The 24,233-nt window shown below is 48.8% G+C and overlaps 1 protein-coding gene across 6 annotated transcripts in view; it reads left to right on the forward strand.

The window, feature by feature from the left end:
- Nucleotides 1–251: 251 nt before the first annotated feature.
- Nucleotides 252–24,233, forward strand: part of Inpp5a (inositol polyphosphate-5-phosphatase A) — a 186,826-nt gene continuing 162,844 nt past the window's right edge. For 4 of the 6 annotated variants that reach the window (XM_031388695.1, XM_031388693.1, XM_031388691.1 and 1 more), the window contains exon 1: nt 252–629. In XM_031388695.1, the coding sequence (XP_031244555.1) occupies nt 555–629 (75 nt within the window). In that variant the 5' untranslated portion in view covers nt 252–554. Of the gene's footprint in view, nt 630–12,873; nt 12,934–24,233 lie in introns of those variants that run through there. The other 2 variants (XM_031388697.1, XM_031388696.1) reach the window with 2 other exon arrangements.

Below are 24,233 nucleotides of genomic sequence, written 5' to 3' on the forward strand. Positions count from 1 at the left end.
GCCTCTCCCCCGTCTCTAGTGTTGGCTCCGCCCCATCGTAGGCCCAGCTCCTGTGAGCCGGCCCGCCCCTGCACAAACCCCACCCCCCAGCCTGGCTCCGGCCCGAGGACCCGCCCTTCCAGCGGACCCTGAGCCTGGGAGCCTACGACCCAAGTCAGTAGATTGTGTGCAGGCCCCGCCCCGCAGGGAGGCCCCACCCCCGGCGCGACCGACAGCCCCGCCTTCTAGGGTCCCACCTCCTGTGGGGCGGGACTTGTCCCAGCCGGAGTCGGCGGCGGCGGCTGCGGGAACTTTCCCGGCGGGTCTAATGGCTGCGCGCGGGCCGCTGTGAGGCGCGGCGGCGAGCGGGCGCGGGGCCGCGGAGCAGCGAAGAGCCAGTGACCGCGAGGCTGGAGCCCCGGCCAGGCCCGGTCCGACCCGCCAAGCCCGCGATGCACCCCAGTGCTGTCCCCCGGCGCAGCTGACGCCCCGCGGCCCCGCGAGACCCCAGCCCTACCGGCCCCGCAGGAAGCGGCCGCCGCCACCCAGTCCAGAGCCCGCTCCGCCCGGGCACCATGGCGGGGAAGGCGGCCGCCCCCGGCACCGCGGTCCTGCTGGTCACGGCCAACGTGGGCTCGCTCTTCGACGACGTAAGTGCCGCGCCGTCGGCCTGGGAGGGGCGGCTACGGGCCAGGAGTCTCCCAGCCCGGGACCCTGACATCCCCATTACCAGTTGGAGACCCTAAATTCCGGCCCCTGCAGCGCCTTCTATAGCCGCGGACCCCGGGCCAGTTGTTTTTTGGACGTGTGACTCTGATGCCCCCTACCCACAGCTGGAGACTCCGACTAGGAAAATTTCCCAAGCCCCAGACCCTGACCCCCTAGTGGGGTACCCTAGGCCAGGAAACTTCCAGCTACACACCTGGGACCTTGGCACCGCTTTTCTGGTACCCGAGGCCAAACTCGAAGACTCAGCTTTTGAACCCTGTCTTAATCCATACTACAGAAACCCAGACTAAGTCCAGATCCTAGAATCCTGATGCTGGTTCCTTGCTTTGCTCCTAAGACAGCAAATCCCTATCTTTTTCCTGCTCCGGAACTCCAGAGCCACAAGTACTGACCTGGAATTTTGACATAGAATCCTGATACTTGGATGTTCTGGCCTCCAAACCTAAGCTCACGCTGACCCCAGGTTTCCTGATTCACCCCTGGCCCCTAGTCTCTGACTCTGATCCCCAAAGTCTGATTTCTGATTCCAGAAACCCAGCTTTCAGAAATTTTGGTTCCTTGTCCTCCCAACCCATACCGCACTGACCCTGAACTTTAAGTCTCTACCCTAAAACCACAAAACCTGAGTGGGATCCCTGCCTCTTAATTCTGCACCCCATCTCCCATCCCTGAACCTTCCTCCCAATAGACCTCAGTCCCAAACCTCCATCATCTGATTCCTAGTATCTAGATCCCATCCCTTTGGTCCCATCTTTTGAGGGGCCTGAGATGTGAGGCACCCTCATTTTGCTGTCAACTTACAATAGCACTAGTTCTCAAATGAGGTAGCTCTATTCAAGCCTTGGAGGACTTTATATTCCTGTTTACTAAATGAAAAGGTGCCAAAAAGCTCTCCAAAAATGATGCCAGAGGCCTTTCTCTTGTAGAATGGCTTCTCCAGTCCCACCTTGGAACCCTGGGCTTTCTCCTCTGGGAGGCAGAAGGGAGCTGAGGCCTGGGGCACTGGGAGCTCCCTGGAGCAGGCTGGGGCTGACCTAGTTCAGCATTGCAGCCATGGTGCCACCCCGCTGTTGGTACTTAAACTGCCAACCCAAATAAAGCAGGATGCAGCTCCAAGTGGCATGCTTGTCTAAGAAGAAAGGGTAATGCCACAGATGGAACTATGGAGCCACAGACTTCCCTTTCTCCCTCTCCCTCCCCTCACCTAGGTGAACAGTTGGGACGATGCCAGGGCTTGGATTCAGGCCTGATGTAGATTTCAGGTGAGGGTCCTGTTTCCCTCCTGGCAGAGAGCATGGGAAAAGAGTTTCACCGAGCTGAGTTCACAGACAGCGTAAACTTGGTTTTTATTAGTAAAAGGCAGATGTTATTGCTATATTTTGTTATTTTCACTTACAGACATGCCAGTGTTCTAGTTCCCTGCTAGAGAGGCACTGTCTGCTCGCTCAAGTTATGGACAACTTGATGTAGTTTCACGTGTGATCGTTTTCCACAAGGGCCTGTATGGGTGTGTGCCTGTATATTTAGCATTCTATTCTAGGCCTTCCAGTAACATGTCACTGTAGCGTGGTTTTGTTCAGATGATTCAGATCCGTTAGCTGTGGCTTCAAAGCCCTCAGAAATGTCAGGAAAATTAGGCATGGTGGGGCACTTTCATCTCCAAGGGAAAATCATTTTGCTGTGCGAAACATTCTTTCTAGTAATTTTTGATTCTGAGTTCTAGAGTTTTTGTTGTGTTTCAATCGTATACGTACATACACACTTCTAACTCTGCTGATATTAAAGAGGGTGACTTAATTCACCCTCTTTATCTATGGAACCCTTACATAGCCCTCACTGGCCTGGAACTTACTCACCTGCATCTGGTGGGATTAAAGATGATATACCACCATGACCACCTTAACTCACATTTGAACAACATGGTGTCTGAATTTTTACTTGTTTTCTTAAGGCTCTCTGAAGTTTTACACTACACTTATATCGGAAAGGAATATCTGTCTTGATGATTTGTACCAAAGTTAATTCCAAACCAGTCCCCAGGGACAGGCATACATATCCTCAATGGAATGACCCAGAAGGGCACACTCATATTCTGTGGCCTGCTTCCTCGGTCAGGGTTTTGGTACTGTGGGAAAGAAGCTGGGTAGAGAAGGTGGCAAATTCTCAAGTGAGGTAGATTTCAATTCCTCAGTTCTACTGTACTCAGAAAGTGCTTGGGATTGACTGTGCACCTTGGTGTGCCATGTGCCCCTGATGATAGATGTTCCTCTCGAGCGGGGTAAAGGAGTTCTTGCTGTGGGAAACAAGCACTACCCTGCCCAGTACATTAGTGGTTGCTTGAGGGAATCAGCTCCCAGGAGGAAAGTGTCCGATTTGAAACAGTCATGCTGGCTCTGAAGGGCATTTTTTCCTTTTATGCACAACAAGCAGTAGGTAGTTTGTTTCTGCGTTTGTAGTTTCAGAAGTCTCCCCTCCTATGCTCCCATCCTTTTCCTAATCCATAGGTGACCCCTCTTAAAACATCATGGACATTTTTATTTTTAAATTGGGGGTTGAACCCTGGCCTTCCCTGCTTAGCTATAGGCCCTAGCCCATGTATGTAAATTTTAATCATAGCTTTGTCATCTGTACCCTGGGATCTCCAGAACATCTTGTTCAGCCTGCTCTTGTCTCACCAGCAATCCTGGCTGGCATCCTTGCCTGGCAGGGTGGCCCACTGCCGTTACTGAGCTGTGCTGCTGAGGGCCTTCTGGTGGCTTGGAGCCCTTTGACCTTTGTAGTCTTGTCCAAAAGGCATCACTGTAGGTAGACTTGTTTTATGTTCTTAAAAACTGTGGAAGACCCCTCAGAGTGTGTGTGTGTGTGTGTGTGTGTGTGTGTGTGTTACTATCAGTACTCATTATGTTAAATGTCAAAACTGAAAATGTTAAGCATAGAACCTCATGGGACACTCTACTTAATGGCAGAGGGATTGGCCATTTTATACCCAGCACCAGGGCAGGGAAGCTCCACGGTCCCTTGGGTGAGAGTGAGGCAGTTAAAGTCACTGCACAGTGTTAGGAAAAAGCGAGGTTGGCTCAGTCAGTCTTTGAGAGGAGAGTCTTCAGCCCTGTTCTCTGAGGACCTCTGTCCCAGCTGGTGACCCTTCAGAAGTGTTTATCCAGGTAGCCAGGGGCACCTGTTACATTCTCATTTTCTAGCAGTGACTGCCACTTTGCCTCTGGCTGATTCCTAATTTGGTTGGATGTCACGAGGAGAGAGGTAATGGGTGACCTGGGCCATGCCTAGGATTGTCCTGCCAATCTGGCTGGTGCTTTAGCCACTGGGTTTGGAGCCCTAGACTCTAGACTCATGGACTAGTAGTGAACTGAGGAGGTAGATGCTTGCAGGCGTGCTTCAGAGTTCTCCCTCCCTTACATGGTCAGGCTGTGTTGGCCTGGTCCTGCTATGTATTCAGAGTAAGATGTCACTTGGAGCTTGTTTCCTGCTTTGCTTAGTTAACTCCCAAGTGACCCTTCCCAGGCAGACATGGCCTTGCAGAACTGGCAGTGTTAGTAGGGACCAGGAGTCCCTAGTCAGCAGATGTTTTTGAGCCATGGGATGGAGAGAGGCAAGTCAGAACTGCTGTGGGTGGGTGGACTCCAGGCAGACACCTTGGCCCATTTCTCTCTTGTGCCTCTCTTTTCAGTTTTATCCTCTTTGCCAGTTTTTCACCATTAGTGTGGAAGGGGCTATAGTCTGGTTCCCACAAGTCTGTTCTGTCCTAGATAGCAGGCTTCATGAGGGCAGTCTCTACCTCACTCCTCTTACCAGGTTCCGCTCCACACTTCTTCACTCTGGGATTTTTTGATGTCAGGACTAGGGCCATTTCCTTGCAGTCAGCTCTAGAACATTCAAGTCACTTACAGGGAGGCCCTGTATATTGGCTTCTCCCTCTATTGCTACTGCCCACGACTAGAATATTTGCCATCTCTGTGGGTTTGTCTATTTGGAGGTTCCTGGTTCCTGGAAGTAGACCTGTGGAGAATGTGGCTTTTGTGTCTGGCATTTTTTTTTCCCCTGAGACAGGGTTTCTCTGTGTAGCCTTGGCTGTCCTGGAGCTCACTTTGTAGACAAGGCTGGCCTCAAACTCAGAAATCTGCCTGACTCTGCCTCCCAAGTGCTGGGATTAAAGGCGTGCACCACCACCGCCCAGCGTGTCTGGCATTTTTTTTTTTTATTAGATATGTTCTTTATTTACATGTAAATTTCTCCATTCCCAGTTTCCCCTCCAAAAAACAAAGAAACAAACAAAAACAACAAAAACAAACCCCTGTTGCCTCCCCCCTCCTAATGCCTGCCACCCCACCCTCTCCCACTTATTGGCCCTGGCATTCCCCTACACTTGGGCACAGAACTTTCATAGGGCCGAGCTCCTCTCCTCCTATTGATGATCGAATTTGCAATCCTCTACTATACACATGCTGCCGTGTCTGGCATTTTTAACTTAGCAAGAAATCAGTCATCAGAAGTCTTCCCGTCATAGCATACATCACTGCTTTATGCTTATCTATGGACAAAGTTGTTCTTGTGTACTTGCGTTTGTCCAGTGATCAGTTAGTGGGCATTTGGACTGCTTTTGCATTTTGGTTGTGAACACTGGTGTGTATGTCCTGTGGATGGGCATTTTCAGCTCACAGGCTGTGTGGTGTGTGCCTTACAGAGGACTTGCTGAGTCCAGAAGAAACTGTGTCCTGCTTCTGGAGGAGCTACCATGCTGTTTATATATGGATGTCCCTCTTTTCTTTTCTTTTCTCTTCTCTTCTTTTCTTTTCTTAAAGATTTATTTATTTTATGCATATGAGTACACACTGTAGCTGTACAGATAGTTGTGAGCCTTCATCTGGTTGTTGGGAATTGACTTTTAGGACCTCCGCTTGCTCCAGCCCAAAGATTTATTATTATTATAAATAAGTACACTGTAGCTGTCTTTAGACACACCAGAAGAGGGCGTCAGAACTCATTACGGGTGGTTGTGAGCCACCATGTGGTTGCTGGGATTTGAACTCAGGACCTTCAGAAGAGCAGTCGGTGCTCTTACCCGCTGAGCCATCTCACCGGCCCTCTTTATGGTTTTTTAAGACAGGGGTTCTCTGTGTAGCCCTGGCTGTCCTGGAACTCATTCTGTAGACCAGGCTGCTGGCCTCCAACTCAGAAATCCGCCTGCCTCTGCCTCCTTAGTGCTGGGATTAAAGGCGTGCGCCACCACCTCCTGGCTTCTTTTCCTCTCTTGCAGTGTATATGTGTATATATATATATATATATACATATATATATATATGTATATATATATATATATATATATCCTCAAGTATGTGAGTGTTTTGCCTACATGTATATATGTGTAGCACATGTGTGCTTGGTACCCACAGAGGTTAGAAGAAGGCTTCAGATCCCCTGGGAGTGGAGTTACAGACACTTGTGAGCTGCTATGTGGGTGCTGGGAATCAAATTTTGGTCCTCTTCAAGAGCAATATGTGCTCCTAACTGCTGGGCTAGCTCTTCGGTCCCCTGTCCCCATTCATTTCATGTCCTCCTAGTGGCTCTTGGTTTCCCTACATCCTCCCCCGTATCTAAACATTGCTTTTTTCCTCCCTAAGATTTGGCTTCTTGGAAATCCTGTGTTTGCTTTTCCTTTCTCACTTCTCAGGGTGGCACACCCAGGTCAATGTAGACCTTCCTTGGCCATGCTCACTTCCTGGTCCTCACATAGGTTCCATTTCTCTTTGTGATGCCCCAAACTGCAGCAAACTGAGACCAAGACAGCCCTGTGAAGCACAGGGCACCCAACCAGGCCACAGAAAACCAGCACTCTTTTAAAAGTTATTTCTAAACGCCCACTCACACGAGTGTGCACATGAATATAGTTCCTATCAAGGCCAGAAGAGGGCACCTATCTCTTGGAATTGGGTGCTAGGAACTGAACTTGGGTCATCTGCAAAAGCAGTACATTTGCACTTAAGCAGTGAACCCTTCCTGTAACACTCCCCTGGAGTGACACTGTTGCTTGTGCCTTTTTTTTTTTCTCTTTGGCAGAGCATGTGGCTGCCAGTGGCTTGGCCTTTCCTGCTGGAAAAGGCTACTTTCAATGTTTAGAATCTTGAGGTAAACCTGGTGGTCGTCTGTTTCCACTCTGTGAATGCCCCCTTCCCCTTCCCTCTTTCGTAGTGTACAGGAACTGCGATCGTGTGTCCCTCCACCTATCCCTAGTCGTCTTACAATAGTTAGGTGGCTTAGGAGTCTCAGTATTCTTCCTTTTGGCCACGCCATTTGTGACCAGAGATATCAGCAAGCAGTCTGAGTTGCAGTCAGTTTTCGGAATCTGTAAGACAGACCCAGAGCTTGTCTCCTGGGGTGGTGGGATCAAATGAGACACTATTGCAACATTTATGCTACTGTCACTGGTGCCTCTGACCCCAGTATGAAACCATTTCTGATTTGTAAACACAAGTGATTTTCCACAGACATCATTTCCTGGCTTCTTTCAATGTTTAGAATTTTGCGAGACATTATTTAGACTTTTGAGATACACCTGGTGGTCCTCTGCTTCCCTGCTCTGCTTGTCTCCCACCCTAACTCTCACCCAGTGTGAAAGGAGGAGGACCACGTGTCTCTGTGTTACTGACTAGCCTTTGAGAATGCAGCATCTCTCTCTCTCTGTGTGGCCTCGTCCGTCCTCCATGCTTTCATTGCTCCAGAGGTGTTGAGGGGCTTTGGTGCACGGGGATGGCTTGAAATGTTAAATATTTTTCCATCTTTGAAGTCAGCACTGAGGGTGGAGATGTTGGAGGGTAGAGCGATTGGAAGGGTAGACCTAGTGGCATTTGGGGGAATAGTTGTGTTCACACAGCCTACTCAGGCACCTGAGCAGTCTCAGCATGCAGGGTTCCTCTTCCCAGTAGCGGCCAGCTGTGGGGTGGGGAGACTTTTCTTGCTTTTGGAATCTATGGTGGGTGTTTTCATGGACTTGGTAGTCTGATTGGGAAGTCTCAGAAACCCAGGAGTCCCTGTCCCAGGCAGTAAGACTACAGTTGAGAGGCTCAGACTTAGAAGAGAAACCAGCTTCCCTAAGTTAGAGCTAAGGGAATGTGTGCTCCCCTGGAAATGATCTCAGCTGTGAGCTGCTTGCCTTCTGTCCTGTGCTGTTCAAGGACAGCAATGTTCTCATTGGGTTTCCTGCCCTGATGCGAGCTTACGGAATGACCAGTGTGCCTGAGACAGAGAAGATAGACTTGTTCCCCTCCCAGTGCAGTAGGTGAGTCCTTTATATTAGGACACTTGGGAATCTCCCACACTGACAGACTCTCCAAAGGCCTGAGGAGCTGCCTGTGCTGGCCAGGCTCTTGGTTCTGTTAGGCAGTCAGGTGAGGCCTTGGCCAGCTAGGTCTGTCTTGAAAACATCGCAGGCCTTGGAGTTGCAGGCAGGGAATTTGGAAGCTCTGGTGGCCATTTCGGGCTGTCCTTTTCCCGAAGAATAGTTTAACGTTCGGCCTTCAAGCATAGTGAAACCTAGGAGGGTCTAGCACTAGTTCTCAGGAAGGCAGCCTGATCGTGAACCTCTCAAAGAACTGAGGACCCTGGTGTAAACCTCCTGACAAGATATGGTGGTGAGAAAGCTTTCTGGGCTTTCCTTAATGATGAAGGAGAATGGAACATTCAAAATGTAAGACCAATGAGAGGGCATTGCCTGTTTTCATGTGAGGAGAATTTTGATTCAGATATGGAAATCCTACTCTGATTTAATAAATACTCTAGTATTGGCAGATTGGGGGTATGGTCTACCAACTTAATGCAGCATCCCTGCAGTCTTTGTGGGAGGCTGGCTTCTAAGCCCACAGTTTTTCGCAACTGCTCTGTTTTGTGAGCATGCCTTTGGACTTCATCTTTGAGACAATTGAGTCACTGTTGTGTCTGTCCTTGGCATTAGTGATGAGTGCACTCCTGGTGCACTGCCTGCATAGCTCCCCAACATTTAAACTGTGAAAGGATGTTCTGAGAGGCATATACCCTATGCCATAAGGAGGAGCTGGGCCAGTTGGTCCTCTATAGGATGCTTGGGCAGCTTGCTTGTATAGATCAACTCTGATGTAGAAGGTCTCAGGCCCTGGAGGGGCTCTAGGTGGGCTGGGCTTGCTGTTGATGTAGGGGATTCCTGGCTAGAAGTATGTCCTGAGTGTGGTACCAGGACACTAGTGCTCTGCAAGTCTAGAACACAGCCTTTAGGGTTGTTTTCCTTTTTGCATATGGAATGCCTTCAGCTCATTTCCAGGAGTGTCTCCATGGGCTAGTTACTACAGAGTCTTGACATACTGAATGGCCATTGTGACCTTGGGCCATTTGTTCTCATGGCTTATCTCTCTGATGAGGGTGTGGTGTCTTTCCTTGGAGTTTGCTGAGGTTACAGGTTATTCCCCATGCCTTCTGTCCTGGGGTATGCATGCAGAATAGTACTGCCTTTTCATGATTGAACTGCTGGACCAGCCTCTGTCCTCTGGTCTGGTCCTACTCAACCTCTAAACCGACTGCATTCCAGAGCACTGTCTCCATGATTAATCTGCATTAATCTGACCCTCACTATCTACATCCCAAACAAGTGTGTAACCTCACATGATTGGACCTTCCAGCTGATGTGCTTGCCACTCTTCCCTCTCAAATTGCTCCCAAGCCTTTTTCTCCCCTTGGAGGTTCAGATAGACCACATTCTGAGTCAGTGTGGATCCTGGAGCCTGCTACCATTCTTTAAAAGTATATTTATATTTATCTACATGTGTATACACACACACACACACACACACACACACACACACACACACACACACACACACGGAGGACAGAAGAGAACATTGAATCCTCTGGAGCTGGAGTTACAGGTGGTGGTGAGCTGCCCAACGTGGGTGCTACAAACCAAACTTGGGTCTTCTGGAAGGGCAGTACCTTTATAACTGCTGAGCCATGGATTCTGTGCTCCCTGCCCCTTGCCCCCTTTCTGATCAGACATGTGACCTTCGTTCATCTTCTGCTTCTGCCTATTTATGCTTCAGCAAGCAGGAATCACACCTGGAAATCTGGTTAAGGATGCTAAAGCAGAGAGTAGGTGATACCTGCCTTTGCCAGTGCTGCTGGGCAAGGCCTGCCCTCCTAGTCCAATGTGGGGAACTTGCTATGGGTCCCTTGGGATAGCATCCTCATCTTCACTATCTTTCTGGGTGCTGAGCTGCTGCCAGATGGCTGGGCAACCACTCACTGAGCCTGAACACATGTGGCTAACGGTTCCAGCCTCCTGTCTGACCTGGCACCACTCCCAGAGGAACCTCATCTGCTGCAGCTTTGCTGTCGGCTGCCTTGGCCTGCGGGAAGGAACACTTGGGACTCCCGGAAGCTTCTTTCTGCACTGGTGTGGTCTCCCCTGCTCATGTTCTTATGCCCTCTTCCCCCTCAACAGTGCTTGTTGCTCAAGTAGGACACATTTCTACATCTGTGGCCACTGAACCACTGCTCTTTCCCAGGGACTCCTCCAGATCCCTGCAGGGGCAGGCGGCTGTCAATGATTCTTTCAAAACCAGCTTATGTCCTCCTAGCTTTGGGCAGTATGTTTAGAGCTCTCCTTGCCTGCCTCCTCCTCCTCCAACCTGAAGTGATTCCAGGTTTTGCTTTGTCCTGTCATTTTTGCCTGTTGACAGCTTTCAACATACATATTGCCTCCATGTGTCTGCCCTCTGACAGCAACACTGCATGATTTACTGGGGATCTACACAAGTGGATAGTTAGGAGTGAGAGCTGGCAGGGTTCCTTGAGAGCTGATGCCCATTCCATATCAGGATGAAGATGGAGGCTGGGTGGGAGGTGTTTTAGTCAGCTGACAGCAGTGTGTTGCCCTGGCACAGTGATATTAGCATTGGCTGTGCTTGTACCTCATGGTGCAGTGGGGTGAGTATGGTCCAGTGCACTCTTGTGGTTAGTGGAAAAGTCTGTTTCTTGGACTGTAGCTCTTTTCCCTTTTCCTTTAAGAAGTTTTATTGAGGAATAATTTGCATACCACACAATTTACCTAGGAGGCTGCACAGGTCAATGACTTTCGGAAAATGCCTGCATTTATGCAGCTGTTGCCATGAAGCAGTTTTGCAACACTTCACTTCCCACCTGGCCCTCGTCAGTGCTCAGTCCCGGCTCCTGGCCATACCCACCTCAGCTCTGCTGACCTGTAGAATCTTGTCTTTTCTGAAGTTTCCATGCCATGGAATCACATGATATTCAGCCTGATGTGTGGTTTCTTTCAGTGAGCACAATGTGATGATTTTGAGGTTCCTTGGTTTTGTGTGTCAACAGTTGACCTATCTCGTGGCTGAGTTGTATTGTACTGTCTGTTCACGTGGTTCATTCATTCCCAGTAGGCAGGACTTTGGAGGGGGCTGGGGGTACAGTGAGTGAGTAAACATTGTTTCTATGGACATAAGTGCTCGTCTTCTTGGGGCTTACAGTTCTGTGTGGGTTGGGTGTGGGTATGGGTGCTTGCTTCCCTGGGACTGGTTGAGCAGTCAGTGTGTGTTTGTGTGTGTATGTGTGTGTGTCTGGGTGTGCACCATTTTGTACTCTGTGGCAGTGTGTAGGCACCTGGTGGTACCTTCCTGATGATGAGTGGGCATGGAGTGCCCTATGGGTTTCATTTGCATTTCTAGCCTTTTCTTTTAAATGTAGGCACATTGGTTCCTTTGCCATGTTGTAACTGCTTTTGGCAATGACTTTAGTGGGCAGCTCAATGGCTACTGACCTGCTTACCTCTCTAGCAGGGGTACAAGGTGCTGAGACCCCCACTGGAGGCCCCATTTATTTGGACAGACAGGCTGGTATCATAATGTTCCTTCATTGAACAGTTAATTCAGGTGAAGCAGGAGTAGACATCCTCCCAGGAGAACTTCGTAGAAGATCCTCTTCCATTGCCCACAGGCGCAGGGAACATGCCACTCTTGAGGGGGTAAGGGACGTGCAGTCTAACCCATGACTGTCAATCTCTATGGGGGTGTGGTGGGGCTTTTTCAGGGATCCTCAGTGGCTATTGGTCTGCTACTCATGTCCTTTTGAAGTTACCTTCTCCCTGGGAATCGGGATGTATGTCTGTATATCCGTGTGTGAGTCTAAGAGGTGTTTTATGGCTGTGGCTCTGTGGACCCATCACCCAGGTTCTATGTAGGATTGTGGTCATGCTGGGGATGAGTCATGGCATGCTAGGGTGGGGACATTGTTGCCAGGCTGGGTGTTTGTGTGGGCTTGGCAATTGCATTCCTTGAAATTCTGTGGGAAACATCTGTCTGCCATGGGATGGTCTGGCCTTCGTGGCAGCAGGTGGCTAGCTTGGCTTCGGCCCATCAGCACAGCCACTGTAGAAGAGCAGCGGGTGTTAACTGCATCTGGGAGGCATCTGGCTGCCTCAGTGGTTGGGGAACAGAGGCAGGGAGAACTTGGTCTTGTTTCTCCATTTAGAACGATGTTTGTCTAAGGCTGTGGGGTGGGCTGTCAGGCTTGCTGGCCCACTGCACCTTTTCTTGTTTCTCTGGGCCCCTCAGCATTGCAGGGCCATCTTGTCAGGCCTCTCTGGGAGTTGGCTACTGGAAAAGCTTGGGTGTGTGGCCCTGGCCCCATTTGGGCTTGAGGCTCTGTTATTTTAGGTGCTATCTGGGGTCCTGAGAAGGAGCCAGGGAGGCCTACCCAATAGCCCTGTGCAGCCTCCTGGTATTTTGGTGCTTGCTGGCTGCATGATGAGTTAGGATGAGAAGTGAGAGTGGAGACATCTTTGGGCGTCTAGCTCTGACCAGCCAGGTGCCATACATGTGGGAGCTGAGAGTCTGCTATGCAGCTTCCTTCTGTGGATTCTCCGAGCCTCAGGCTGGAGGTGAGACCTACCCATGCGGGTGACATCTAGGGTCATTTGTCATCTGGAGTCACTCTCCTAGGGCTTGCTCTCTTGGGATGGCATCTGTGTGAAGAGCAGGCACATTTCTGGGGACATATTTTGCTGCTCTTCTCCTTCATCACGGGTTGGGTTTCTCAGATCTGTCATAACTTCCTGTTTTCTTGTAACGACCTGGGGGCCCTTGCTGTTGCAGTCAGGTGGTGTACCCTGTCACTGTCCAGGTGGGAGGAGAGGGCCCAGTCATGTGGAAAACAGGAGAGAGCCATGGAAACTGACTAGTAAGTAAACAAAACAGTACCCTGGTGACAGACTCGAGGTTGTCTGAGACCCTCGGGGGTCAGATGGGGTCTCATTTCCCCACCTGCCTCACTTGATGCAGGGGCTTTAGGGTGCAACATTACAGTACTCGGTATTACGTTTACAGAGGTCCAGTTTCATGTGCTTTTGCTGTGTTTTAGCAGAAAAACATGGCCTGGAGAGAGCATGCTGGCGAGTGAGGAGAGGCCTCTGGCGTGTGTTTTGGGATAGGAGGGTGAGGGTAGGGGGTGCAGTTGATCCACTAGATGCAGTCCAAGGTCTGCACCCTCATGATTCTGGGGATTCTGCCTCCCCTGCAAAGACACCTGGTGACCCATCTTCCCCACAAGGAACCTACTCCCCTAGCCTTGTAACATAATTCTGAATGAGAAGGTCTTCATGGAGCCGGTCTCAGAGAGTGACCTAGAACCCAGAGGCGCTCTGATGTTGAGACCAGACAGCCTCTGGTGTGCCTGACCTGAAGGTTTTGGTTTGGAGGATCTGAGTTAGCTGGGGAGGGCAAGGAAGGAGTGGCTGTTTGGGGTACTGTGACATAAGAGCAGAGTCAGGAAATGGGGAGCTGTGTGGCTGATATGGCTCACAGAATTAGGAACAGGCACTGTGTGCCAAGAGGTGCTGTGTGCTAATGCTTCCAGGCCCTGCTTCTTTACAGTGAACAAGGTCATTGTGCTCCGTCTGTGTCTAGTGGGAGGGTGTGGTGTGTTATGGAGTGCTATGTCTGCTCCATTGCTACTGTTGTCCCTCAGAGTGGGGACTTGAGTCCAGTTGAGCCCCTGAGCTGACTGTAAGTTGTTAAACCTTTATCTTAATGCTTTATTGATAAGCAGCTGCTCCCATGGAAGAAAAGATGTTGCACTGACTGTAGGGTTAGGGGAGACTAGGAACATCAAGTGACTTAGGACTTCTGGGCTCTTGTGGGTGTTCCAGTGATTGAATGGCAGGAGCCTGGACAATAGGAACATTGTGGTGTACCTAAGAACTGCGGATAACAGACTCAACGATACCAACACTTGATCTTCCTATCATTTTTTTTTTTTTTTTTGCATAAAATTCTACTTGGGGAGAAATCAGATACACCCTAGTGTTAATGGAAATCAACACCTATGCTTTGATGATCCTGGGGCTGTATTCTCCTATAGTGGTGTGTAAAATAGATGTGTTAACACTAACTCCCCGTTCACATTCTGGAGGAACTAAATGCTGTGAGCTGGGTGGCCTGTATAGATGTGAAGTGGAGGGATTTCAGTCTTTCAGTGGTGTTTGTGTTAGGATCTGTCTTGTTGATGATAGTGACTTGCAGCATCCTTGTAGGAGAGTGTTCAGCACTTGTCTGCTGGAGTCAGCTTACCTCCAGTGATTGGATGCTGTTCATGGAGCAAATTTAGGTTTTATAGGTTCAGATCTGAGTCCAGAGGCACTTGGCAGAATGTCACCTGTTGAAATATCCAGCATTGTCTGACTGAGGGCATTGAATTGAATTGGATCAGGGACACATAGTTAGAAAAAGAAATAGACAGTTGATTAAGAAGAAAAGTCCTCCTGGGAATGGCAGTAGGCTAGTGAGCTGAGGGTAAATTCTCCAAAGCTGGAGGCCACAAAGAGCTTGACCCTTTATAGAACATTTACATAACAACCCCAGCTCTTCTACTCAAACTTTCCTTAGACTAGCCCTGTTCCTTATATGAAGCCTAGGGAGGAAGGGCTTTCGGGCGTTTATGTTAATCTCTTTTTTTTTTTTTTTCATTTAAGATTTATCAGTTGGCATGCTGGTGTGTGCGTACCTTTAATCCTGTCACTTGGGAGACAGGCATTGGATATCTGTGAATTCAAGAGCAGTTGTGAGCTGCCTGATGTGGGTTCTGAGAACTGAACTCTGGTTCTGGATATTTCCTATGAGTAGGATCCAGCAGTCCATGTCCTGTCTGATGCTTTGACTCTGCACGCTATTTCTTGGGATGGCCCAGGATGTGGCATTGTGGCACTTCATTCCATTTGTGACCTAGTGCTGTTTCATTGTGTGATACACAGTGCATTTTGTGTGGTGTTGATGGCAGTCGGCTGTCACAGATAGGGCTGCTGTGACTATCCACGCACGAGCTTTTGTTTGAACATAGGTTTCTGTTTTCTTGGGTGTAAACCCAGCTGTGGAGGTGCTGGCCAAGGGAGCTTAGCTTTTGAGGAACTGCTGCTGGGTGCTTTCCACAGCCAGGCTGTTTCATGTTCTACTAGCAGTGACGGTTCCAGTATTTCCACATCCCCAAACAGCACTTGTTATTGTTCATCTTTGATGATCACTGTCCTGGTAGGTGTAGAGTGATATCTCCCTGTGGTGTGATGTGCAGTTCCCTCCTGATGTTAAGTTTCTCCATGAGCTTAGCATGTATTTATATGTCTACTTTGAAGATTCAGATCTGCAGCACATTTTAACTTTTGCTAACTGTCGAACTGTTAGAATTCTTTATATATCTTGGATACTAGACCCTTACCAGCTGTGTGATTCACAGTTTGTTCTCTCAGTTGATGTATTCATTTCTTAAGTGTTATTTGAGGCAGGAATGATATTAATATTGATGAACTATGCCTCGCCTTTTTCTTGGTTGTTTGTATCTAGTTTGAGGTTACAAAGACGTGTTTTCTTCTAAGACCTACAGCCACACAAGGTAGGGTTTGCAGTGTCATCATTCCAGTAGCATTGATTGAAAAGACTATTATTCCCCACTGGGCCGTCCTACCATTCATGTCGAAAATTTAATCGGTTGTGAACTTGCACACTTATTTCTCGGCTCTCTCCTTGATGTGTCCACCCTTTTGCTGGCGTCACATACTCTATTGATCACTGTAGCTTTGTAGTAAATTTTGAGGTCAGAAGTGTGAGTCCTCCAATTGTTTGTTTTGTTTTTGTTCTAAGCCTTGTGTTGGCCACTTCCTTCCATTTCTGCATGACTTTAGGCTTAACTTGTCAGGTTCCACAAAAAGCCAGCTTGAACTTGGACAGAGGTCACTACTAGTCTGTAGGTTCTTTAAGGGAGTGTAATCATTGCAACAGTGTTCTTCCAGTCAGGGTGAGCTCATCTTAATTTCTTCTTACTTTATTGAGTTTTTAAAAGTTAATGTACAAAATTGAATCTCTCTCTCTCATACACTGACACACACTCACAACTCATACACTCACATACACTCACACACACTCACTCCCCCACACTTATAAACACCCCCTACTCACACACACACTCACACACACACTCATACATACACATGCACAACTCACTCATATACACTCACATAACTCACCCACACACCCACACACTCATACACACACACCACAAACCCATACACACACTCACACACACTCATGTACATACACACACTCACACCCTACTCATACACACTCACATACACACTCATATACGTAGACTCATACCACACACTCACACACACTCATATACACACTCATACCACACCTCCATACACACACACACTCACACACACTCATATACACACTCATACCACACCTCCATACACACACACACTCACACACACACTCACACATACCATTGCACTTTGCTTATTTACTCTCCTACTATTTTTTCCATGATGTTTAAAAAATTATTTTACAGATCTTGAACTTGGGTTAAATTTATCCTAATTGTTGTGTTTGTGGGTGACCTTCTGAGAGTTTCCCTTCTTTCTGAGTCAGTTGCAGCGGTTCGCATCTTGCTAGGAATCCTTCGGGCACCTGGTTGCTCTCCTCACTGGTCCATGATTGTTCACACATTCTTTGTGGTCCTTTCCCCTCTGTAGGCTGGAGACTGCAGCTTGTCTTCCCTTCCTGATTTTAGTAATTGCATCTTTCTCTCACCCTTTATTGCCAGTTTGCCAATATTGCTGACCTTTTGGAGACCCAGGTGTCTTCTGTCCTCTGGTGTTGGCAGCATTCAGGGTTAAATCACGTGGAGCCTTTCTTGACTGTTCTATCTCACCCTTCTGCCTTCACCTCTTTGTCTCTTGTATTTGGTGAATACTAAGCTGATGTGTGAGAGCAACTGAGCAGGCTGTGTGTCCTGTGCAGGGAGAAGGTGGCTCACCTTCTTCTGAGCATCCTGGGTCATGGGTAGAGCTGTAAGTTAGAGGCTTTGCTCCTCTTTGCATAAGCCTTGGGAGAACGTCATGGGGCACCAGCTTCTAACAGAACGATGAATGCCTTGGTGTCTTCTGAGCCAGCTGCCCTCCCATACTTTGCCAAGCTCTGAGTGTGTGAGAGAACTCAGCACCTCTGTACCCTGGTACCTGCAGAGTTGCCATGTTCTAGTGAGTTCTCCTCTGTCCTAACAAGGTTTCTACATCATGACCAAAAGCAACTTGGGGAAGAAAAGATTTATGACATCTTACAGTTCACAGTCCACCAGGAGGGAAAAATCAAGGAAGGAACTCAAGGCAAGAACTCAGAGGAAGAACTGAAACCGAGATCTTGGAAGGATGCTGCTCACTGCTGCCCTCCTCATGGCTGGCTCAGCTTTCTGCCCACGCATGTGTGGTCTGTTCACAGTGGGCTGAGTCCTTCACATCAATCACTAGTGAAGAAAATGTTCCACAGGCTTTCATAAAGACCACTCTGATGGAGGCATCTTCTCAATTGAGGCTCCCTCTTCCCAGATGACCTTAGTGTCAGTTGACGGAGAAACCTAACCTGCACTCTCTCTGTTGAGCACTGCGTCTGACACTAGGAAGAAAGTAGCACTTCAGAATGACTCTTGAAGAAATGACCTCTGGCCACTTCCATTCAGCAGCCCTTTGCAGTGTACGTCCTGTGGGCTTGGAGAATACGGAGACTAGGCTAACCTGCCTCACTTGGGTTGTGACTCATTTGCTTGTCTTATTCCTGATGATGACTTTGGCTGAAGGTCCTGGTCTTTAGAGAACATGGACACTTACTGGTCTGGGGCTGCTTACCAAAAAGCCTTCCTGGGACCAGAGGCAGCTGTTGGCCCTGATTCTTTCTCCATTTGTATGTACTTGCTCGCTTCTGTGCTGACCCGTGCTGCCTCTCCTGCTTCTTGCAGTGAGATGAGTCTTCTTATACAGGATTAATTGGCTTTCTTCGAGGAAGATCAGTTTGAGCTGAGTTAAAGGGCAGCCTTCTGTAGGAAACTGATCCAATGCTGCCACCATCCTTGGCTTTTTTCCTGCTTCATATTGATGCAGGCCTGCTGGTGTCTCCTCTGAGGCTGCAATTACAGTTGCTGAGGAGCCCTAGAGGTCAAGACCTAAGCTCCCGAGGGATGGAGCGCCTTTTTGGCGTGATGTAAGACAGCTTTCTCACTGAGCCCCAAGATGTGACAGCTGTTACAGGGGCCTTGCTGGAGGTCAGTGTGGCTTGAGCTCTTCTAGGTTGTTAGATTGGCCTCATATTTGTCACCTGGAAGAATTCGTAGAAAATACATTCTGGCTCTGGTATGTGTTGTGTCTTCCTTTAGGTTGTGGGCATGGTTATTGATGTCACAAAGGTTTCTTGCTCTCTGCAGATGTCAGCCTGTCTTGTACCAGTTGACCCCAGCTGCTGGCTCTGTCTTAAGGTGTGAGCTGCAGGTCCTGCTCTACCTCCTAGTGAGGACAGCTGGGCCTCTTCAGGCCCTGGGGTATATTTGAAAGGATTACATATTACAGAAGCCTGAAGGTAGCTTTTACCTGTCAGCCTGAGGATAGCTTAATCAGAACAGGAAGTTTAAAAGCAAGCCCTTGGACAGCTCCAGGAAGAGCCTGAGAGCTAGGCTTGCTGCACCAATGCTCCATGCCTCTCTTTAGGGAGTGTCTATGTTCATCTTTTGCTGTTATTTTGGTGGAAAGCTCCTGCCCTTTCCCTGTATCCACTGCCATTTCTGAGAAGTGCCAGATGCCTATGCATGCTACTGTGTCCAGAGTTTGGCTCTGAGTGGGTAGGAGGCTGGAACCTCTGATCTGTGGTCAACTTGCTCATGTCCATAGACAGCACCCTGGCAGCTCCTCCAAGGAGAGTGGGACATTTCCTGCAGTCAGAAGCTTAGTGCTAGGAGTAAGAGCCAGTGGCTGTTCCCTTCTGGGGCTCACTCCTACTTTCTGTTTCTCTGCTTGTCCCAAGTGCTGCTAAAGTGTGTGTAGTTCTTGTCAACACCCTGGCTCCAACCCCTGACTCTATGTTATTTTCCTACACAACCACTGGGCCTCTTCTTGAGCTTTATCACACACAGCAGGCATTGGCCTGTACCCTAAGGAAGTATAGGTGTTGGGTAAGGATTCTGATCTCATTCTAGAACTGATGAAGGAGGGTGGCTGACCTGGTGGATATAGTGCCTATCCCCACTTTCACAGGGAGGATGAGGGGCAAGGCCCCAAGGGAAAGGGTGCTACCTTCATGGCTTGCCATGGCATCTCAACCTTTTTTCCTTTGTGCTATGCCTGAAGGCATCCATGGGCTGGCATCCTCATGCTATCTTATGAGGATAGAAAGCCTTGTAAAGGTTTTACAGTCTAGTTGAACTCCAGAGATTCTAAAGGGAGTTCTGCCTAGTATTTTGAGGTGGAGAGCTTTGTTGGATCAGATGTGAAATGTGATGTCAGGAAAGTGAACATGCAAAAGTCTTATGTTTGTGGGGATGGTCCACTCTCATATCCATGGTCAGCTCTTAGGCCTGTGGTCAGCTCTCACATCCATGATCAACTCTCCACTTTATGATCAACTCTCAGCTCCATGGTCAGTTCTCAGGTCTGAGTCAGCAGCTCTCAAGTTCATTGTGAGCTCTCCAGTTTGTGGTCAACCCTTAGAGCTATAGTTAGCTTTTATGTCTGTTGTTAGGGCTCCAGTCTATGGTTAGCCCTTAAATCTATAGTCAATTCTCAGGTCTATGTTTGGCTCTTAGCCATAGGGTCAACTCTCAAATCTGTGGTCAGCTCTCAGGTTCATGGTCAATTTGCATGTCTGTGATCAGCTCTTTGGTCCATAGGCTGCTCGCAGATATGGCATTAGCTTTCAGGCCTGTAGCCTGGCTGCCAGGTCTGTAGCAGGCAGGTATACAGGAACTCCAGAATGTGGCATACCTGGCAATGCAAAGCTTGGGGCCATCTCTTTCTCAGAACACCAAGCTACAGGGCCACTCAGTTGACAAATTGAAATGTCGCTCCTGCTCCTCAGGACTGTTCCGAGTTGAGTCAGAAGCACAGTGCTTTTGACCGGCAGGCAAAGAAGGTTGTGGGGTGCTCCTTTGATGGGAGAGTTCCACCAGGACACCACACATGGGCAGGTAGTGGGGTTCCCAGTGAGGTGTACAAGCCTGGCTTCCTGCATGTTCAGTACACATGCTTCTATGCCTGCAGAGACCACTTTGTGGTGACTGGCTTAGCTCCCTGCTGAGAGGTGCCATGGCATCAGCTGAGGACCAGTTAGATCGACTCTCGGGTATTTTTTGAACAGTGGCAAGGGCTTCCTCAGCTCCCTGAACAGAATGCCCACAGAGTTGGGAGGCTGTAGAGGAAGAGCAGAGGCCATCTGAGATGGCAGGTTGCTGCAGCTCAGAAAGCTGGATGGAGCCCAGGGAAGGTTCGGGCTTACCTTTCCTCCTCTGTCTGGTCTGGTGTCTCAGCATCCCTGGCCCCATCTTTTGGCCTGTCTGTTATCCTACTTGAGTGCATTTCTCAAGCCCCGAGGACCAGGCAGTATCTAGGCTTGCTCTGCTCTGGGAAGACCATGGCAGGGTGCAAGCAAGACCTTTTACTCTAGATCCTTTCCACACTCCCCCTGATTGCTCCTTTCTTCCCTTCCTTTCTTGGATCCTGCTGTCTGCTGTCCTTGTGTCTTTTCTGTTCCTCTGCAGCCACACTCATTCTAAAGGCTTGTCAGTGGTTTTTTTCCTTGCCTTTACAAAATTAGCTTCACTGTTAGTGTCCCTGAGAGGCAGCATGTGCCTGGGTAGTAGGGACCCCACCACTGAGCCCTTGTACCTACTTAGCCCTGCAGCCTCACAATCTGCTTCCTCTTCCACCTAGCCAGTCACACTAGAGTGCTCAGGTCATTGCCTGCCTCAGCCACTTTGCACTTGTTCTTCATTTCTCAATTTGCATTGCATTCCTTTGCAAATCCTTTAGATTCTGTTCATGCCCTTGTGAAGACCTTTCCCTGCATCTCTCAGGACGTTCCACCATCTTTCCTCCCTGAGAGTCTTAGGGGGTTCAAACTGGGCTTTTGTTCAGTCATGCCTCTCTACTAGCTGGAGATACCATTTGGTTCATGTGGATTTGCCCTTATCATGTAGATCCAGGTCCCCAGCACAGATCCCAGTCTGTATAGGCTCAGACTTTCCTCCAGCCCCTATCTGGGTGGGTGGGGGGGCTTCACCATTGCAGTCTAGATGTGAGGGAGGTCCTAGGTGCTGTCAGACATAGATGGCCATCTGAGGGCCAGAACTTTTGGGGTCCTTGGTATGGAGTACATGACAACGTCTGTCATGTTCTTGGCCAGTTCATTCCAGTTTCTTCTTTGAGCTTCACCTCTTCTTTCCTTTTCGGCACCACTGAGCCTAGTCTCATCTGCTTAGCCTCTTCTCTCTTTGTAGCTCTTATCACAGTGGCTGTGCTGTGCCATCTGTAATATCAGGTTACTGCTGTCAGAGTTGGCTGTGCTCTAGCCATCTTACATGCCTCTACTTACAGCCCTTAGCCCAGGATGTGTTTTGGGAGGACCTGAGGGCAGTCGTCTTAGTGCAGTAGGGAAAGTTTGGATGTTGACCTGTGACCCCTTTTGCATCTTGTTCTCTGTGTGAGTCACAGAGGGAAGCTGTGGCTTTTCCTCAAGCTTATGCCAGCCAACCAGGACCCCACCCCATTCCATGGATCTGACTTGGTTTTCAGTGTGTGAGGTAAAAAAAGGAAGGTAGAGAGGTATGGAGTTGGACCCTATGATTGACTTCTCCATGGCCTGGTGATGGGTGGCTTGCCATGGGGGAGATGCGAATTTGTATAGGATGCTTTACTGATGTCTGGTGTCTTATAGAGGTGGTGTTTGCTCCCCTTTGAGCTCAATATTGTGCAACTTGAGTGTTTTTGAGTTTCTTCTGCCATGTATTATAGTCTATACATGTGGTTGTGTGACTTGAGGCTTCCATGGTGGCCAGTGACATTCTCAGAGATTTCTTGGCACATCCCCTCTCTGCTGCATGTGGCCTTGTTCTGAGCTCACCACTGTCAGTCATGAGTCTCAGCTGGGAAACAGCTCATGGAATCCACCATTGGTTCCAAGTTTCCCTGTGGTTTGGAAGTGTACATCCAGAGTAATGTTAAGTGGCCAAACACTTGACTAAAACCAAATAGAGAGCCAAGGATAGGAGAGAAGAGAGACCTCAGTGTGAATCTTGTGTACACCAGGCCCTGCCAGAGGCTGCTGCTCCCAGGCCTGTCTGGAGCCCTGGAAGTGGGTGTGTTATGCCAGGTTTTTTTTTTTTTGTATGTCAGATGGCTGTTAGTGATCACTGAGTATGTGCTCTGGTTCAAAGACCAGCTTGGCTATGGGGGCAACCTTGGCTCTGAGCAGTGCTTAGGACACATGGGACCCCTTGCTGGCCACCTAGCTGTGCCCTGTAAGAAAGCACTCACACCGACAAGCCACATTTATATCATCCTTCGTGACTGTGCCAAGTCTAAGGTGTGAAAATCCACTGTACATTTCATGGATTTGAGCAGTACATATCTGTTTTTTTTTTTTTTTCTTTTTAAAATTTATGGCCTAGTCGTCATCAATGGGAGGAGAGGCCCTTGGCCCTGTGAAAGTTCTATGCCCCAGTGTAGGGGAATGCCAGGACCAGGAAGTGGGAGAGGGTGGGTTGGTGAGCAGGGGGACAGGAGAGGAAACAGGGTTTTTTTATTTTTTTATTTATTTTATTTTATTTTATTTTATTTCATTTTTTCTTTTTTTTCTTTTTTCTTTTGGAGGGGAAAGTGGGAAAGGAGATATCATATGACATATAAATAAAGAAAATATCTAATAAAAAAAAGAAAAAAAATTGAAACCTAAAATGCTCAAGATATAGGCCATAGACAAGGTGAAATACCTCTCCTCCTACTGCCCAAGCCCTGTCATGACTGTCGTAGACACATTCTCAGCTGTGGATGGCAGAGAGGTGACCTGAAGACAATCTGTCCAGAAAACTCAGGACTCACATGCTCAGTCTGGGGAGCAGTCCAGGCTACCATGGCAGGGGCGTGGGCAACTGCCTCCTAAGGGGAACTCTGATACCACTGGGTGTCCTGGTGGTTGAAGTTGAGGGTTGGAGTGTTTAGGGCAGTGAGGCTGCAAGTAGCTTTAAAGTTCACGCGTTTGAGAAACTTATAATCTTGAAGCCTCAAGTTCCTGGTAGGCTTGAATTATATTTGTTCTTCATCATGTATCTGGCCCATGCAAAATGGTATTACTGTTGCTTGTTACTGGTCTTGCCTGCTTGTTTTGTCTTCTCTTTGTAGCATTTTCTAAGACCTAGGACAAGATGCAGAGAAGCTTTGGCTGAGCAGAAAGCTGCCGTGTTCAGCCCGTGGGTTGCATGTGCTGCCCTTCTGTTCACAGGCAGTCTCTGCTACTGGCTGAAAGCTTGGGACCTGGTTCTCTCCAGAATGGAGACAAAGTACTTGTCTTACATGGAACTTACTGTATAGTCCATGCTGGCCTGGGCCTTGATAACTTTCTGTCTCAGACTCCACAGGGCTGGGATTACAGACATGTGCCACCATACCTGGTTGGAAGTGCCTCTCTGAAAACTTCTTAGCTGAGTTTATTTCATGTGTGCTTCTTGCTACATACTTAAATTTTTTTTTTTTGAAATGTGCATGTGTCTTGTGAGCTTCTAGTGAGCAAGTCTCCTTGTATTCATATATGCCTCTCACTGGGGCTGGAGTGGAGTGAATGAGGGTTTTAGGGACAGTATTTCCAGGCGTTCCTGAAGGACATCTGGTAGCCAGTAGGCTGAATGGTCACAGCTAGCTGGCTAAAAGCCTTCCATCTAGATGGTGGCTGAAGTTGTGAAGCACCTCTGCACACACTGTCTAGGGTGGCTCCCTAGTGGCACAGGTGGCAGGTACCTTGAGCATCAGGTGGTGCTGACTCTGCAGTGTGACAGCAAAGCATTCCCCCTACATGAACATGCACCTGTACCTGTACCTGCACCTGTATCTGCACATGCACATGCACCTGCTCCTGCACCTGCACCTGTATCTGCACATGCACCTGCTCCTGCACCTGCACCTG

The sequence above is a fragment of the Mastomys coucha genome, unplaced genomic scaffold (genome assembly GCF_008632895.1).
Source record: "Mastomys coucha isolate ucsf_1 unplaced genomic scaffold, UCSF_Mcou_1 pScaffold21, whole genome shotgun sequence".
Taxonomy (NCBI): domain Eukaryota; kingdom Metazoa; phylum Chordata; class Mammalia; order Rodentia; family Muridae; genus Mastomys; species Mastomys coucha.